We start from the raw sequence: 16412 nt of genomic DNA, 5'->3' as shown, positions 1-16412 counted from the left end.
TGTGAGAGAAGTGCTATCTTGTAATAGATGGAATGGATCTTATAAGTTATTTTAATAAAGGATGGATTGTATACTGGGGGGACTGGTTGCTTTTAGTTAAGTAAGCAGTGCTTTCTAAATAAAGTGAACTGTTTACTATAGAATAGGGAAAGCATCAATATGGGAATAAGGGGGAAGTGGTGGCAATTAATCAATGTTTTTGAAAAGAGTGAAAATTAATAAGGGATTTGAAATAGGGAAATAGAGTAGAAATTAATATGCCTTTTGGAATGGAATGGAAATTAATGAAGAATAAGGGGGGAAAGGGTAGAAGGTAATAAGGAATATTGAGGAAAGGGGTGGGGTTGCTCAATATATTTAATGAGGCAAATGGTTAAGAAAGTTTGGCTTTGACTACACTCACATTGACATGCAGCCCCTGGAGGGATTGGCCATGGGTTGATGCAGTCCTCAGCACCAAAAAGGTTAGCTACTGCTTGCCCGCATGCTCTGTCCTCATAGGGAAGGTATTCCAAACCCAAATCATTTTGCTTGCACTTTTCTGCACCTTTTTCAGCTCTCCAATATTCCTTTTGAGACTGGGCAATCAATGTTTTCTTCCATTTTTCACTTTCAGCTAACATTAGAAGTATCCAGAACAGATGGAGCAAGGAAGAAATTGAGAAAGTAGAAGGGGAAACTTAGGCTAAAAGAGGCAGCCTTGTGCTAGATGTACCTTTGTAGCTAGGCAGATGGATATTATGAGGACAGAAAAGATGTCCGTTATACCCGCTTTAATAAATGACTGATTTTTTTATCTCAGCTAATTCAAGCGTTCATTTCAAGCGTTCAGTTAGCTTTTTTTAATAGGGAGAGTGTTTGCTGTGTATGACTGCCACATTAACATATTTAACTATAGCATTGTAGAATTGGTGATATATATGTTGCATTTTATTTATGGATGTTCTCCAAAAATTAATTTCTTAGAGTGAAATGGGGGAAATTATCCCTTTATTGCTGCCACTCGTATTGCCACACATGTGCTGCCTTTGGAAGACATAGAAATATGTCTGTATATCATTGTTTTTTTCAAGTTGCATATAATTGGCAGCTGAAAGATTTTCTCAGCTTCATTTGGAGATTTTTGCCATCTGCTTCCAAGTATGAAATAACACTTTTTGGTACTTATTCTCCTGATTATCACTGGTGCCATTCCAAAACAGTTGGATCCATAGCTTAGGATAGGCTGCAGACTGCAAAAAGTCTAGAAAAGTCAGAGCCCTTCTACAGGCTCCTAAGTCATCATCTACCCCAACAGAAGGAGAAGGGATTTTCTGCAGTATAAACTTCCTGTGATATGAGAATCTTCAACTGCCTCTTTAAAAGAATGTCTGCTCTTCCTGGATTATCCGACTCTTTGAAGCCTTCTTAGCAGACTGGACTGAGTATAGTTTTCCCCAGAGTCCACTGTTTTTTACTACTTCCAACCAAGGTGAATAAAAATGGATAAAAGTGTAATCTTACATTTTTAAAAAGTTCAGTCTATAATCTGTTTCTCTTCTAAAAATAATGTGGTTGAAACCATGAAGGTTATTGAAAAACATCAAAGGCTCAAGGTGCCGTAAGACTCTTTTTTTGCAAGAACAGGCTAACTCAACTATTCATTTGGGAATTGTTTTAAAACTAAAACTGACCTTAATATAAACATATAATTTCTTAAATATGAACATAGAACCCTCTTGTGAAAGACTCCTTTCCTTTCCTTTCCTTTCCTTTCCTTTGTAAAGACAGGTCTGTGCTGCGAAATATTTGTTCATGGGGGGGATATACAACATACTAGATCACATCTTAAACCCTGATTCAAGAGACTAGAGACAAGGAAGTCATCACAGGTTCTAAAATTCATATGATGTCATGACTTGCCTTATAACTGATCCCATATGTATCTTGTTGTCCTGTTTGATGCCCAACTATCTGAATTGTACAATGTTTATGACTCTACCACCCAAACAACAAGGGATTCACTTTACATCTCATGGCGAAAACACTGTTTTGCTCTTCAACTACCTTTCCTTCAGAGACCAGAAAATATGACAGCAAAGGACTTAGAGACAATACTAGTGGACATCGCTTATAATGGAAATCCTAAGATGAAGATATGATCATGAAACTTACGAGGTTTTCCAAGTTATCTGCCCCTGGAAAAAGAGTACTCTCCACTTCCAAAATTTTTCTCACATGATTTTCTTTCCGATACTTTTCTATAAAGGTTAAAACTCCAGTCCACAATCAGCAACTGGGACAAATTATAATAGATTATGTGTGTCCGGTTTCCCACCTTCTGTGCTTGTCAAAATGTTAAAGACACCACTGCCCTAAGTTTTGTTACCCCATATCCAGATCAAGCTTCTGTCACTGCATTTCACAACCACAGGCATATGTCCAGTGAACAGGAGGGATAGCTAATTTGCTAGCTTAATCTATTCCCAGGCTTTATCCCTGTTCTATTGACATGTTCAGCATATTTTCCTTCCCAATGTGGACAGATGGGCTAGACCCTGTGCTTCCCATGGCTAAAGATTTTCAGCCTCATGAATCTACAGACCATTGAAATCAAACTCTGGAAAATCCATTGAAATCAAAGGTCCATGTTATATTATCTCAAAACTCAGGCTTGATCAGATCATTGATTTTAAAAAAATCTAGCCAGCTGGTAAATAGGGCTCAGCTGGTAAATTTGCCCTTTTCCTGCTGAGAAGCCATTCAAATAACCTCTAGATGAGTTTTAAGGCTCCGTATATTTGCCCTTAAGTGCCAGGTATTGTGGTGCTGTTATTATTATTATTTTTAAAAAAGATTGCCCATCCCTCTACTGGCAATCTAGATTGGGACCTTAGAATGATGGGGCATGAAGGTTTTAACCCTTTGCAGTCAATTTGGCCCCTCAAACTTGCAATTAGCACAGTGTGTTTTTTAAAGCTCGCTTTCCCCATGCAAGAAGCCAGCATGGGAAGCCTGGTCTGAATTGGTACCATAAGGAGGCTAAAGGGTTAAAGCCCCCTTACTCCATAATAGGGTCTTAATACTGCTTGGCCGCCTGGGCAGGGAGTATGTGTTTAAAAAAATAGTCCTCTGCACTTAAACAACACAGATATGGAGCTAATGCATCCTCTAGTTGGGCCCTGAGTGAACTTGTGGGTAATAAAATAACCCCTCAACCCCACTGAAGTCTTCCTTGTTTACTCTAAGATATCTTAGACACCAGGGTTACTAGCGGCATGTTCAGCAGGCAGGTTTTCCTTGGAATGGAATGCATTCAGTTTTATCTCTGACAACTTAAATTTTACATAATCTAGTGTAAGAGTACAGATGATGGGTCATATTTTATATTATGATATAACTGATATAATATATAATTTTATGACATGCACATACTATACTTCTTTTTAAAAAATGATGGGCTGTATCTCTACAAGACTCAGGGATTATTATGTTTATGTATACTGCAGGGGTTGCTCAGAACTGTGTCGAATTCCCATGGTGGAGTACAAACTTGACAGTGAAGGCACCCCATGTGAGTATAAAACCCCTTTCAGGAGGAATACTACTTGGCATCGGGTGCCAGCTCCTGCAGGGCAGCCTCTTTCTCGTGCCTCTCCAATCCTAGGAACATCTGATAGATTGCAGTGCCAGCAGCTTCTCCAGCAGGCGCAAACAGCCATTCCTCGCAGTACTTCATTTGACAGAAAGCTGCCAGATGGTGCAAGGTAATATGTTCTCTCTGTTATTAATTCCTGTATTTTCTTAGTGCTTTATTAGTAAACCTTTCTGGTCTTTGGTATGAAGTGATTTTTTAAAAGCTGTTTTCTTTTTAAACCTCATTCACATACTACTGTACAAGGTTTTAACAGATTTGAGCTGCAGTGAGCTTAGTGTTCGCCTCCACTAATCCTTGTTGAAACAATGGTCAGAGCTAATGATACCTTAAAAGGTAAATGACATTAAAACTCACACCCTCCTCTCTATTTATAATGGAATATAAAGGCTAGGTACCAGGCAATTTCGGCCGCTGTGGTAGTCGACCAATAAAATAAGAACTTCTGAATAAGAGCACCAAGCATTTAAAAAAATGAAATTAGTTGCTTGCAGGTTAATACTTTCATCTCATTCCAAGAGAGTTTTATTATATTTGTAACGTCAATAGAACATGGCTATAAATGTCCAAGAGCAAATTGATATTTGTGGAATGATGTCTTTGTTTAAAAACTGGAATGACTTAAAAGTTAAATGAAAATCCAATTGACGTTTGTTCCAATTCAGTAGTAGGTAGCGGGTTTTTCCAGGGAATGTGGCTGGACAAAAAAAAAATCGCCTCTCAGGCCTGTACCTAGAAATCACAGGACAAATGGAAGTGCGGATGAGCCCAAAGACACTATTGCTTGCAAGGATCTATCTATATGTACTTTAAAAAGTGCTGAATTTTGGTCATTATGCGAAAATGTGCAGACTGTAGGAAACATCCAGTATCACACGAGCAGACTTCACCATTCTCTTGCTCCCTCGTTGCAGGCCCCTCCAGAGCAGATTGTAGGGGATGAAGGGATGAAGGGAGGCTGCATATCATTAGATGTCCCTGCATCTAAAAATGGTTTAAATTTCACGAAAAATATTCCAATGTCTTCATATTGTTGTCTGTATTTCTAATTTCATTAGGAATTTATATCAAAAATTGAATGTTGTTGAAGCATCACAGATCTGTGTACATGGTTAATTACTTGAGTCACTATTTCAGAAGTTCACCGAGCAACCAATCATCCTCCAGTGACCCAGGACCAAGTGGGAGTAGTCAGTGGAGACACCAAGTGGGATATGATGGGTATTTGTTTCTTTACATCTGAATCTCTTTTTATGAACAGTAACTGTAGAAGCTAATTTACGTGTGGACTATCCAACTGGCTGTTGTAGAATGTTTCATAGGTGGCTTTGTAATAATTTAATTACTGTATTTACTCAATTCTAATGCTCACATTTTTGGCCAAATTACATTGTGAAAATTAAGGTGTGCATTAGATTTGATGGCACTTTTACATTCACCAGCAAATACTTTTTTTGGATTCAAGGTTCTGAAAATTGAGGTGTACATTAGATTCGATGGCGCATTAGATTCAAGTATGTGCTGCTATAGTCAATCTGCCCCATCTGTGAAGGCTTGGAGGCAATCCATACATAGCTGAGTGGTGGTGGTATCTAGTGGTGTCTATTTGCTAGTGGAAGTGCATCAACTAGCACAAGAAGAGGGAGCTGTTTTTCACCAGTCCCCTGTAGAATTGCAGTCCCCTGGGTCATATCTCATACTGCTCAAGAGGGTCTCCCAACCCTCAGGAGAAGCCTTTGGAGCAGCATTTGGCTGTGGGTGGGGGGAGCTGGCTAGGTTGGGTAGACCTGATTAGTGAAAAACTGGTACCCTGCTTTGCTCAAGTGAAAGCGGTTCAGCTTGTAACAAAACCACCCATTTAAAAAAGAAATCAACATAAGATCTAATGTGTTGAGCAGGGGTATCAGCAGCTATATTTGGGCAACTTTGTGTATAAGTCTTAGATAAATAATAACTTAAGAAGAATATATTTAAATTGTGCTAACTACTGTGGAATGTCTTACTCTTCTTTGCTTACCAGTTGTCAATACTGAAAATATATATGCCATTTTACAGCAGGGATTTGATAAACTGGATGAGAAGCTTTCCTAGTGAGCAGGGGAAAGCAACAATTTCTTTCTTTGTTAATAGGTGCCAGTCCCCTTTACTTCATGATCACCAGGGTTCAGGTCCACTGGAGAGTGAAGGAGCCAGAGAACATGAAGAATCTTTGGAAGCGACCAGGCATCCCAATGGTAATTATTATTCTGTTTCAGTTTAATTACAGCTTTGCTGGTTTGTTTTCCACTTGTATAATATTTTGCATTATAAACTATCTTAAAGGCCTTAGAAGATTTTTTTAAAAGAAGCACAAAGCACTGCACAATCTCCAGCTTCTATGGGCTTACTTACTATGCTGGTTTAGAGGTTTAAAAGTGATACCCAGAATTGTTTTTGGAAATTTTCTGGTAACCAGTGAAGGTTGTACTTCCATAAAGAGTGATTTGCTGCAGGTAGGGTACATTGCATTGGCTAGTCTCAGGTAGGGTACATTGCATTGGCTAGTCTCAAGGCATGAGTGATCACAGCCACGTATGCAGTTTTCAGAAAGGGGTGCAGTCAATGCAGTAGCCTAAACTGAGCAATGAGGCTCCTAGCCACAGCCATCACCTGTGTATTCATGGGCAAGGCTACAAACCTGATTTTTCCAAGAGGACTGCTACCCATCCCAAATGAGGTTGAAATCCAATCACTGCTCAACAGTCTTCCAAACCATGAACACTTCTGTCTTGTCTATATTAAGTTTTAGTTTGTTAGCCCACATCCAATCAGTCAGTGATCTCACTAGTTAAGGACTACTACAGCCATCCTGGCTTGAGAGGGGAAGGACATACAGAACTCTGTGTCACTGGCATACTGATGGTAACAAATGCAAAACCTTTGGAAATCTTTCCTAGCCATTTTATGTAAATGTTAAACAACATGGTTGAGAATATCAGCTATATGACACAATTAAATCCCAAAGATTATTTCCACTGGCACATTCTGAAATCTGGCCAAGAAGGACGTTTTCTCCAAGTCTCATCCCAGCTCAGTGATCTAGAAGGATGCCATGGTTGATAGTATTGGAAGCTAGTGAGAGGTCAAGAACCAGCACTCTCCTTGCCCAGCTCCTGGTATAAATCCTCCACCAGGCCAATCAAGGCTATCTCTGTTCCAAAACCTGATTTCCTCCCATATGAGATTGGCATATTTGTGTGTAAACCTACAGAGGATTTTTCTTCACGTGAGAGTGTGATTGCTTAAAATACAGATTCACTCATGCTAAATCTCAAGATTTATAGTTATCAGGTACCATTTTTGTCCTTGTGTGGAACTTACAAGAATTAGTGCTGTGGCATGATCGGGAGCTTTTGCTGTAGCTAAATGTGTATATGGTACAAGGGATGTGCCAAAAGGTTGTTTTTTCTAATACAGTTCTGCTACTTCCTTTCTCTCTTTTTATATTCCTATTTCCCTGTTTCTGTCTTCCTCATATAATTGCAAACATCCTTGCACACACCATTTTCTACCATATTTTCACACAGTCTTGTGCGCCTGCGCATAGTACTCTCTTGAATAAAGACGAATCAGCTGCATATGTATCTCATCACATTTGTTGTTTGCAGAGAGTTTTAAGATATTTTTTTATCCACATACAAGCTAAATTACTTTTTCCTCAAAGCTACTGGGATGACTCCTTTTAAAATGATACTGTTTATCTCCCTCTGTTTTTTGATCATCAGAACATTAAGAGGATGTGTGTATTGATTTTGCATTGTGCTTGCATTTCCATGTTTTGTAGAAATAACACAGCAAAAGGACGTGTACAAACAGGCCCTTCTTATTCAGAACTCTCATTTAGTAAGCTGCATAGATATAAGTTTAATTATCTTTTAAGATGATGGGCAAGAGTAAACTCTCTGCTCTAGGAAATTTCAAAGAACATCACTGTTTCAACCTGATGCATATAGCATTAAGTTGTGAGCTTCTTTTCATTGTACAATATGTTTTGTGCGTTTAGAAATTAAAACACATAATTATTTATGGCAGAAACCAAGTGGCATGCACCATCAACCAAAGTCTTGAGTTCCTATAAAGACCGCGCTTTACAGAAAGAGAACAGTGGCAAGGATTCACCAAACAAATTTTCTCATGTAAGTCTTTTTTCTTAGGGTTTCCCAAATTAGGAATCTTTCCAAATATGTGGGCACAGTCTCTGTTGCAAAAGTTGGGAGAGCTGTGCAAATAGCTGGTTGCATTTGAGCCAGCAACTTGATTGAAAGTGTATGTTTTGTCCCTGCTTTCCCATATAGAAATGGGAAGTACGAATTACAGATGGTAAACTATCCTGCAAGATGAATGAGCTATTGGGGTTAATAAATTTATTTCTGTCTTTTGCTATGTCCTACAGTTCTGTTTGGCATTGTTTTGCGTCCTATCATTTTAATGGAATAACTGAAAAACTGTAAAATTGAATGGAAAAGAGGCCATCCAGTTGTATCTGCCAGTGTTACAATCTCAGTTGTGGAATAAATTGCCAGAGTCTTGAATTTTTTTTCTAAAGTGTGTGCACAACTAATAAGCATCACTGATGCAGAAGTAGTTTCAAGTATTCTTTCTGGCAGTGACCTCAAACAATCTCATTATAAAGGGCATGTGCAGGTTTCTAGGGCACTGTGTGGATTAAAGCTTCATGTAAGCATCACTCTGGTGTCTGATTAGAACATAATTTACATTGACTTGCATAGTCCTGAATAGATTTCCTATTGTATTCAAGTGACATTCATACATTGCCATTTCTTGTCATATTGTGAGGGATAAGCATCTGTTTTAATTACCAGCAATTGCACTTCTTTTATTTAGGCAAAATTTCACATTTAAAGAATGCATCTAATAAGAATATATTGTTATGCTTGTTCCTGTTAATTTGTGTGGTGGTGGTGATGACCTGATGTTAAGAAACAATTATTTCCAGCTGAATTAAATAATGTGAGAACTGAAGTGTGAGATTTGGAAAATAGAGCCTGTTTGTGCACAAATATCACTTTTGTGGTAAATTAAATGACAAGGGAACTATGCCAAGCCAAATTCTTCGCTTTCCTCTAGTTCATATGCATAAGCAGTCCCTCCCCCGTGTTGCAGCTAGCAAATGTTCATCGCCTTTTTGTCAGTGAAACAAAAGAGCAATCATCAAATCTACTATTTCAGCATATTTGATTCCCACACTCTGTCCGGACAAAACCAGTGCTGGTCACAGCTCATCTTCATGACTGAAGGATGATTGTAGGATCAAAACAGCACTGGTTATCTAAGCCACCTGAGGGAGCAACATTGGCACAAGGTTATCCTGTGTCTTATCCTATGTTTCTGCATACATACACATTTAGGTGGATATGTGCTGGCTATTTTTTAATATGACACAGGCATTTTAAATCCCTTTCCCTTTCCTCACTTACACCCTTTTAAACATTGACTTTCCTCAATACAAGAGGAACTGATATTGTGGATCGAGGGCCCGACCCCCGCTATGTGAAATAAACACACAAGGACACGTGATATAAGGTTAATGGGCAAGAAAAGGCCACAACTTTATTGATTACAGCAGTGAAAAGGTATTGGCTTAGGCATTGGATGACTATAGGAGGTGGGTTTATTCTACAGTAGGTGGAGCCTGTTGATGCTAATCCAACTATAGGCTCACCCCTGATGTCACCGAGGGTCGTGCCATGGCCTCCCGCCAAGCAGGCATCGGACGGAATACACGACCGCCAGATTCCTTTAACGGAATAACCCACGGTAGATAGCATAGGCGATGGCCACACCTAGCCCTTGACACACATGAATCCAATGCCTAACCTACCCACCAATACCACAAAAGTTGTGACGATTGCTACGAGGTAGGCGAAAAAACCAAAAAGCCTAATGCCAAATGGAAAAATTCCTACCAGGCCCCCCAGACAACCGGGGCGACCAACCTAAGGTCCATAGCAAGGCCAAAAAACCTAGACCCTGAGCTAAATGGGAGTGGAGGGTGGGTGACTCGCTGCAGGACGACGACGACTGAGGAGGAGGCGGAGCTGGAGCCGCAGCATTAAGCTGCTAAACACGCCCCCCGGAGACACCTGGTTGGCTGCCTCCGGTGGGCGTGGGCACCAGCCAGGTGAGGAGGGGCGGGGGCTAAGGCCCCCGGCCAGGGGCGGAGCTCGGGCTCCCGCCCACAACCACTCCCCTCTCTTCCAGGGAGGAGAGTCTTTGTTGACTTTATCTGTATTTCTTTATTTTGAATCTTGCATATTTTGCTTGTTATGGCAAAGTGGGGAAGAGAAGGTGAGAACAGTTTGGGTTTTGCTGTCCCTTGCTTGCCCAGCTTCAGGAGGGGCAAATGCAGAGGCTGATGCCAGTCTTTTTCTTAAAATAGTTCATCTTGTGTTCACTTACTTGCAAACATGCTGAGGTTCTCTTATAACAAAATGGACATTTGCTGATGTAATATGACGTGTTAGGGATTTGATTTAAAGGTCGGCGGTTCGAATCCCCGCGACGGGTTGCGCTCCCGTCGTTTGGTCCCAGCGCCTGCCAACCTAGCAGTTCGAAAGCACCCTAGGGTGCAAGTAGATAAATAGGGACCGCTTACTGGCGGGAAGGTAAATGGAGTTCCGTGTGCTGCACTGGCTCGCCAGATGCAGCTTGTCACGCTGGCCACGTGACCCGGAAGTGTCTGCGGACAGCGCTGGCTCCCGGCCTATAGAGTGAGATGAGCGCACAACCCTAGAGTCTGGCAAGACTGGCCCGAACGGGCAGGGGTACCTTTACCTTTACTATAACATTTATTCTGTACTGAATACAATTCACTCTGCACAGTGGAATCTTCTATACAATGGGCAAATTATTTCCCATCCTGTTTTTACTTTAGTTTATTAAATTTGTTCTTTGCTTCCCATAGCCAGAGTCCTGAAGCAGCTTACAAATGATAAAAAAATTTAAAAATGCAAGTGATAATGGCATATCCATTAAATCATGCAATAAGCAAAAAGTGTTAATTCAAAAAGTCACTCAAAAAAATCCACCACCACCAAGATGCATTTGAGCATGTGTTAATCAAAATACTACGGTAATTATTTTATCCATATTACAAGTTTATGCTGTTTGCATTATTCATTATATCTGCTTCATTTTTATTTGGCACTTTCAACAAGTAGTGAGGCAGCTGCTTGCTTCTTTGATTGATGAACTGTGAATAAGAGGAAGTAAAACTGTATTGTAAAATGTTTCTCTTTAAGATTGGAGACAAAAACTGTTCCAGCCATTCCAGCAGTAATACCCTGTCAAGTAACACATCCAGCAACAGTGATGATAAGCACTTTGGCTCCGAAGACCTAATGGACACTGACTTGCTTGGATTAACATACATTAAAGGGGCTTCTACTGACAGTGGGATTGATACAGCTCCTTGTATGCCTGCTCCAATTTTGGCTCCTTTGCACCTGGCTGGAAGCCGGTCAGGGATACATAGCCGGACTGATCAGTGGGCTGAATCATCTGAAACTCCTGGACCAGATGATGAGACTAAAATGTATGCTGTTCACAGCTATGCTTCTGCCATTTCTAGCAGTCATACAGGTGATGGTAGCATGGGAGACCTCAGTGAAATATCTTCACATTCCAGGTAAGCAATCCCCCCTCCAAGATTCCAGTTCCACAATTCTGTGATGGGTAGTTCTGAGTAAAGCGTGGATTTAACTTTCTTTCTTTCTTTCTTTTCTTTTTTTGCTATTAACATTACATTTTACATTAGTGCTTTTATAAAACCTCATTTCAACAATGTTACATTTCAGAACAGAGGAGAAAAGACTAAAATGCCTCTTTCCTTACAAACTTCCTTCATGTGCTTGACAGTAAAACTATAAAAGGAGAAGAATATGCACTATTGTATAGAGCTTTATATTCCATTCAATTGCATAATAGCATGTGACCTGTTTTCTTTGCTGTATGTCAAGTCTCTGCTTGTTCAACAACATAATTTAGATAACATGATTTTATATGTGGACAATGTTGAGTGGATAGTCTTACCATGTGGCAGAAGATTGAACTAGATATCTCCCTACCTCTATTTTTATCTCCCTACCTCTACTTTTTAAATCTGCAAAACCCTTTGGATTATCCCAGCATATATAGACTATTGCAATCGGGGGGGGGGGGGGATGCACATGAGCCCCTCTATGCATTGAAAGAGAGCTTGGGTGAGTGCATGGCTCCACCCACTGCCGCCACAGATGTACGTGTGTAGACCTTCTGACATCATTTGAATGTGCTGGCATCAGGGGAGTGTGACAGTGTTGGACAAGGCTAGCCTGCATGAAAGTGATAGTAAGTTGGACCAAGCCCTATAGCCCTACCACACACTCTTTCAGTTCATGGAGTGCTCCATGACTTTTGCATAAAATGTTGACACTGAAAAGAATGTGACACGCAAATGTTTGTACATATTTTACCTTTGTTTTGTGAACAAGTGGGTCTGGTTTAGGATGGTAGTGATTTGCAGGGCAGTCCCTAGCAATACTGAGTAAAAGCATATGTCCTTTGAGTGGAACAGAACAAGACTTTCTAAAAAGTGTGTTGGGATTTCCACATTTAGAGTTTTTAAGGGTTTAAGAACTTAACCAGTGGAAACTGTTCCTATTTTTTACTTCTCTGAAATACAAAACATTTGCAGACAAACCAACTCAGCACTTGAAATCCTGTCACTTCCAGTTCTGTACTAAATGTCTTTGTACATCTGAAGTAAGAACATAAAAACTTTCAGCTAAATAGAATAAAACCCACAGAAATATAGGAATTCCATGTGTGTGTGTTCATCTTTCTTGCTGAAATGTCAGTTTAAACTATGATGTTTGAAAGGACTCTTACAGCAATGTTTGGGTATATTTTTGAATAGTTTATCTGATACTGGTGTGTTTTAAGCATTGAGTTAAATTGAAGAAAGGTGGGACATATGTAGTAATGCTTTATAATCTATAACAAAATGTACTTTTAAATTGATTGGGCACAATCTAGCCAAAGAATAACACTGTCAAACACTGTGGTCATTATCTGAGGCCATTCTCTGGATTCCCCGCCTCCTGAAAGAAATCATATAGCTGATCCAGGAAGTGGGGCGGGGGCTTTTGGTTGTAGCAACCTATGTTATATCCTCCCCAGGGAAGGTCATCTGGTGCCATCCTTGATATCCTTTTGGTAGTAGGAGAATTATTTTTTATTTGCCTAAGTATTCCAGCATGTACTGGTCTTAATAGTGGCTGGATTTTATTGTTGCTGTGTTTTTCTCTACATTTTTCTTGTTTTAAGTTATATTTCTAATTCATTTATTTTTAATGGATACTGCCTTGAGAATTGTACAGCATACATTTTCAAAATAAATTTTCTATCAGCTGTAATGGGGAAATTATGAATTTCTATAAATACATTCAGTGAAGCCAGGATGACTTTAAAGTGTTTAATTGATATTGGACAAAGAAAGCAAATAACATTAAATATGACTGACTTCTGTCCTTTTGAGAAGACTTTATTTTTTTAAAAAAAATGTATGTGATATATTTTCCTATCACATATATCCTCATGTAGTTCACTGTGTATTTTTTGTGTGTGTTTTCCTCTCTTCTAGTGGGTCACATCATTCAGGAAGCCCTTCAACACATGGCCCTAAAAGCAGCGGATCATTAGATACGTCCAAAGTGTACATAGTGTCACAAAATTGCAGTCAACAGATCTCTGGCTCCATAGCAAAATGCTACCCTCGACAAGGAGCTATAAGCAAATATGTCATTGGCTGGAAAAAGTCAGAAGGTAGCCCTACACCTGAGGAGTCTGAAGCTTCGGAATGCCAAGAGTAAGGGAGAGTTTGTTTTCTTGGGGAAGAAAAGTCTGTGTAGATTGGAGGAGGAGAGCCTAAATCTTGAAAGGAAATACAGGGTAGATGATGTATAATCCCGGACTAGGAAGAAGCAGGGAAAGGCCAGACAAAGTTAGCTGCTTTCTATCAATATGGCATGAAATCAAAATTCTAAATCACTATGTAGAAGGAAAGTGTACAGTTGAATATTTCAGTTTGTTTTATACATTTTTATGTGCTGTTGATTTCTTATCCAAAACAGCTTTACAAAATTTCTGGTAATAAGAAAACATGCTCTAATAATATAACTACATAAATGTATAAGGAATGTCATGCTTTATTACTAATCTGTACTCAACATGAATGTGTGCTTTGTTATTTTTTATTTAATAATAATCCAGGAACAAAAAGGAATTGGGTTGTGTGTTTTCTCCTCCATGTTGGAACCCAGCTTTAAACAACAAACAAAAAAACTTTATTGAAACTTTTAATGAATGATGTACTAGATACTGTTACTGTGGTTTTAGTGTCAGTTTTGATCATCATTTTAGAGAGTTAACAACTTTGCAGCATTCCCTCTAATTGTAAAGAACAAATTGTTTCTACAGAATGTATAGTGATGTTGAGGGCCTATCGTCAAGTCAGCTTCAGGCCTCTATAAGGAATACAGTTTCTGAAAGTCAGCGAGTCTTATCAAAAGAAGAGTTTCTGAAGTTGATGATGCCAGACAACATCTCTGTGGAGGAAGGCAGAAGAAAGGTTAGCTGCTGTTACTTTTTTCTTTGTCTCTGTGTAACCGTTAGAGGCAGTTATGGTGGTGGGAGCACTGCTTGATATAGATATAAGTTCTAAAAAGGGCTGTAAATGAGAGAGAGTGTAGAGCTTGTAATACTAATAATAATCATGAAGCCTGGTATGGTTATAGTCAGGAGGTTTGGTATATTTAACCTGAAAGCTCTTCACTTTAAGGCAGGGGTGGCTGCCCTGAGACTCCAAATTTTGTTGGTCTCCAACTCCCATCAGCTCCAGCAACATTTCAAGGTCCACAGGTTATCCACCCCTGCTTTTTAAGTTGCTATGTATAGATTCTCATTTGGGATGGAATTTTCTGAAAATACTGGTGTTGAACTTCCACATTTGGACTATGGTTAAATCTGATGGATAAGATAGGTTGCTGTAACTTGAACATTTTTAACACATTCTTTGAAATGTATTTTAAGTATAGAGGATTGGACTGGCATTTCTGGAGAGGTTTGAGAGTTAGCCAGAAAATAAGCTTAGAGGCTATCATGAAATAACTGTCTGTTTGGTTGGTTGTAAGCTGCTTTGGGTTGCCCTGGGAAAGGTAAAGCAGCTAACACATTCTTTTAGATATAACTTTAGTGACAGTATATAAACCTGAGGGGGAAGGTGAGGGAAGTCAGCCTGAACCACATGGGAACCATTTCCAATAATCCACTTTCCATATTGTGTAGTTGATCATACTGGTTAAGTAATACCTGAAATGGGTTTAAGAGAACTTGGTTGATGTCCTAAAGCAGAGGTGTGGAACCTCCAGCCTGTGAGGCCATTTTACCCAAAACATACCCTTCCACCTATTAGCTTTCGTCACTCGTGACATCGTCTTCTGAACAGGAGGGTGGGGTTGAATCTTGCTCAGTTTGGCTGTATGCTTCCATTCCCAGAATTTCCTAGCTTTGGGATTTCACCTGCCATGATTCTGCTCTCAGGTGTTTGGTTCCACTCACCTGTCAAACAAAGGCAGCAAGGGGTGGACAGAACATAACAATCTGGCCCTCGGGGCTAGAAAGCTTCCCCAATCCTGGCATAAAGGAAAGGGGAATCGGTGAAAATTGCCACCTCCTTCCATCAGAGGGACCCTGGAGTGGATCAAGGGACTTTCTGCAAATGAGAAGTAGAAGATAGTTTAATCCAAGTTATATTTTGGAGTCTATATATAGCTAATGACATGGATTAGATATTAGAACAGTCTTTAAATCAAGACTACGCATTAACAATTTTAGAAGGATTTCAAAGAATTCTTGCAAGTATTACCTTCAGAGAGCTAGAGGTTTCATTTATTACTCTGGAGTTAATACAACATTTCAGTAAGTAGTAATTCATTATGATGAATGCTTGTATGTCAGAAGAAAATCTAATAATCCAGTAACTTTGCTAAAATGCCAGATAACCCAAAATGATTGATGTTAGTGTACTATAGTGGGTAAGACTTATCTACAGAATGAACTATTAGAGCAATCATTAGATGCCACCTCACCAATTAAACAGTATATAAATGAATAAATTAATAATAGTGATGATGATAATGATGATGGAACATATTTTCTAATTTATATTTTTGAAAAAACATAGTTTTCATTTTACGGGAACCTATCTCCAAGGAAGACGCTATACCGCACTCTTTCTGATGAGAGCATATGTAGCAATCGGAGAGGATCTTCATATGCTAGCTCGCGGAGCTCAATGCTAGACCAAGCTTTGCCAAATGATATTTTGTTCTGTACTACACCACCATATCACAGCACCTTACCTCCTAGAACAAGCTTAACCACTGGTACTGGACACCTACGACGTAAGTGTGTGTTAAACACTGTCTCATTTGATACTGTGCAATTGAAGGTAGATCTTCTAAACAGAATGTAGGAACCAAATTGAACCATTAATTCCTCTAGTTCAGTACTGACCAGGAGCAGTTCAGAGTTGTTCACCTGGGATCAGCTCTCCGGTTTTCTTTCCCAGCCCTACCTGAAGATGGTAGAGCTTGAACTTGGGGCATTGTGTATGAACACCAGTCCTATGCCAGTTGACAAAATCCCTCTGGGAAGGGGCCTCAGTTACAAAAGATGG

The 16412-nt window shown here is 39.5% G+C and overlaps 1 protein-coding gene across 5 annotated transcripts in view; it reads left to right on the top strand.

Annotated features, from left to right (window-relative positions):
- Positions 1-16412, top strand: part of SIPA1L2 (signal induced proliferation associated 1 like 2) — a 78457-nt gene that overhangs the window by 44482 nt on the left and 17563 nt on the right. For all 5 annotated transcript variants that reach the window (XM_053382526.1, XM_053382522.1, XM_053382525.1 and 2 more), the window contains 8 exons: positions 3489-3746; positions 4772-4855; positions 5765-5868; positions 7706-7809; positions 10936-11321; positions 13317-13541; positions 14153-14303; positions 15918-16137. In XM_053382526.1, the coding sequence (XP_053238501.1) occupies positions 3489-3746; positions 4772-4855; positions 5765-5868; positions 7706-7809; positions 10936-11321; positions 13317-13541; positions 14153-14303; positions 15918-16137 (1532 nt within the window). The remainder of the gene's footprint in view (positions 1-3488; positions 3747-4771; positions 4856-5764; positions 5869-7705; positions 7810-10935; positions 11322-13316; positions 13542-14152; positions 14304-15917; positions 16138-16412) is intronic.

The sequence above is a fragment of the Podarcis raffonei genome, chromosome 3 (assembly GCF_027172205.1).
Source record: "Podarcis raffonei isolate rPodRaf1 chromosome 3, rPodRaf1.pri, whole genome shotgun sequence".
Classification (NCBI taxonomy): domain Eukaryota; kingdom Metazoa; phylum Chordata; class Lepidosauria; order Squamata; family Lacertidae; genus Podarcis; species Podarcis raffonei.
The sequence above is the reverse complement of the archived record's forward strand: the minus strand, read 5'-3'. Positions and strand labels throughout refer to the sequence as shown.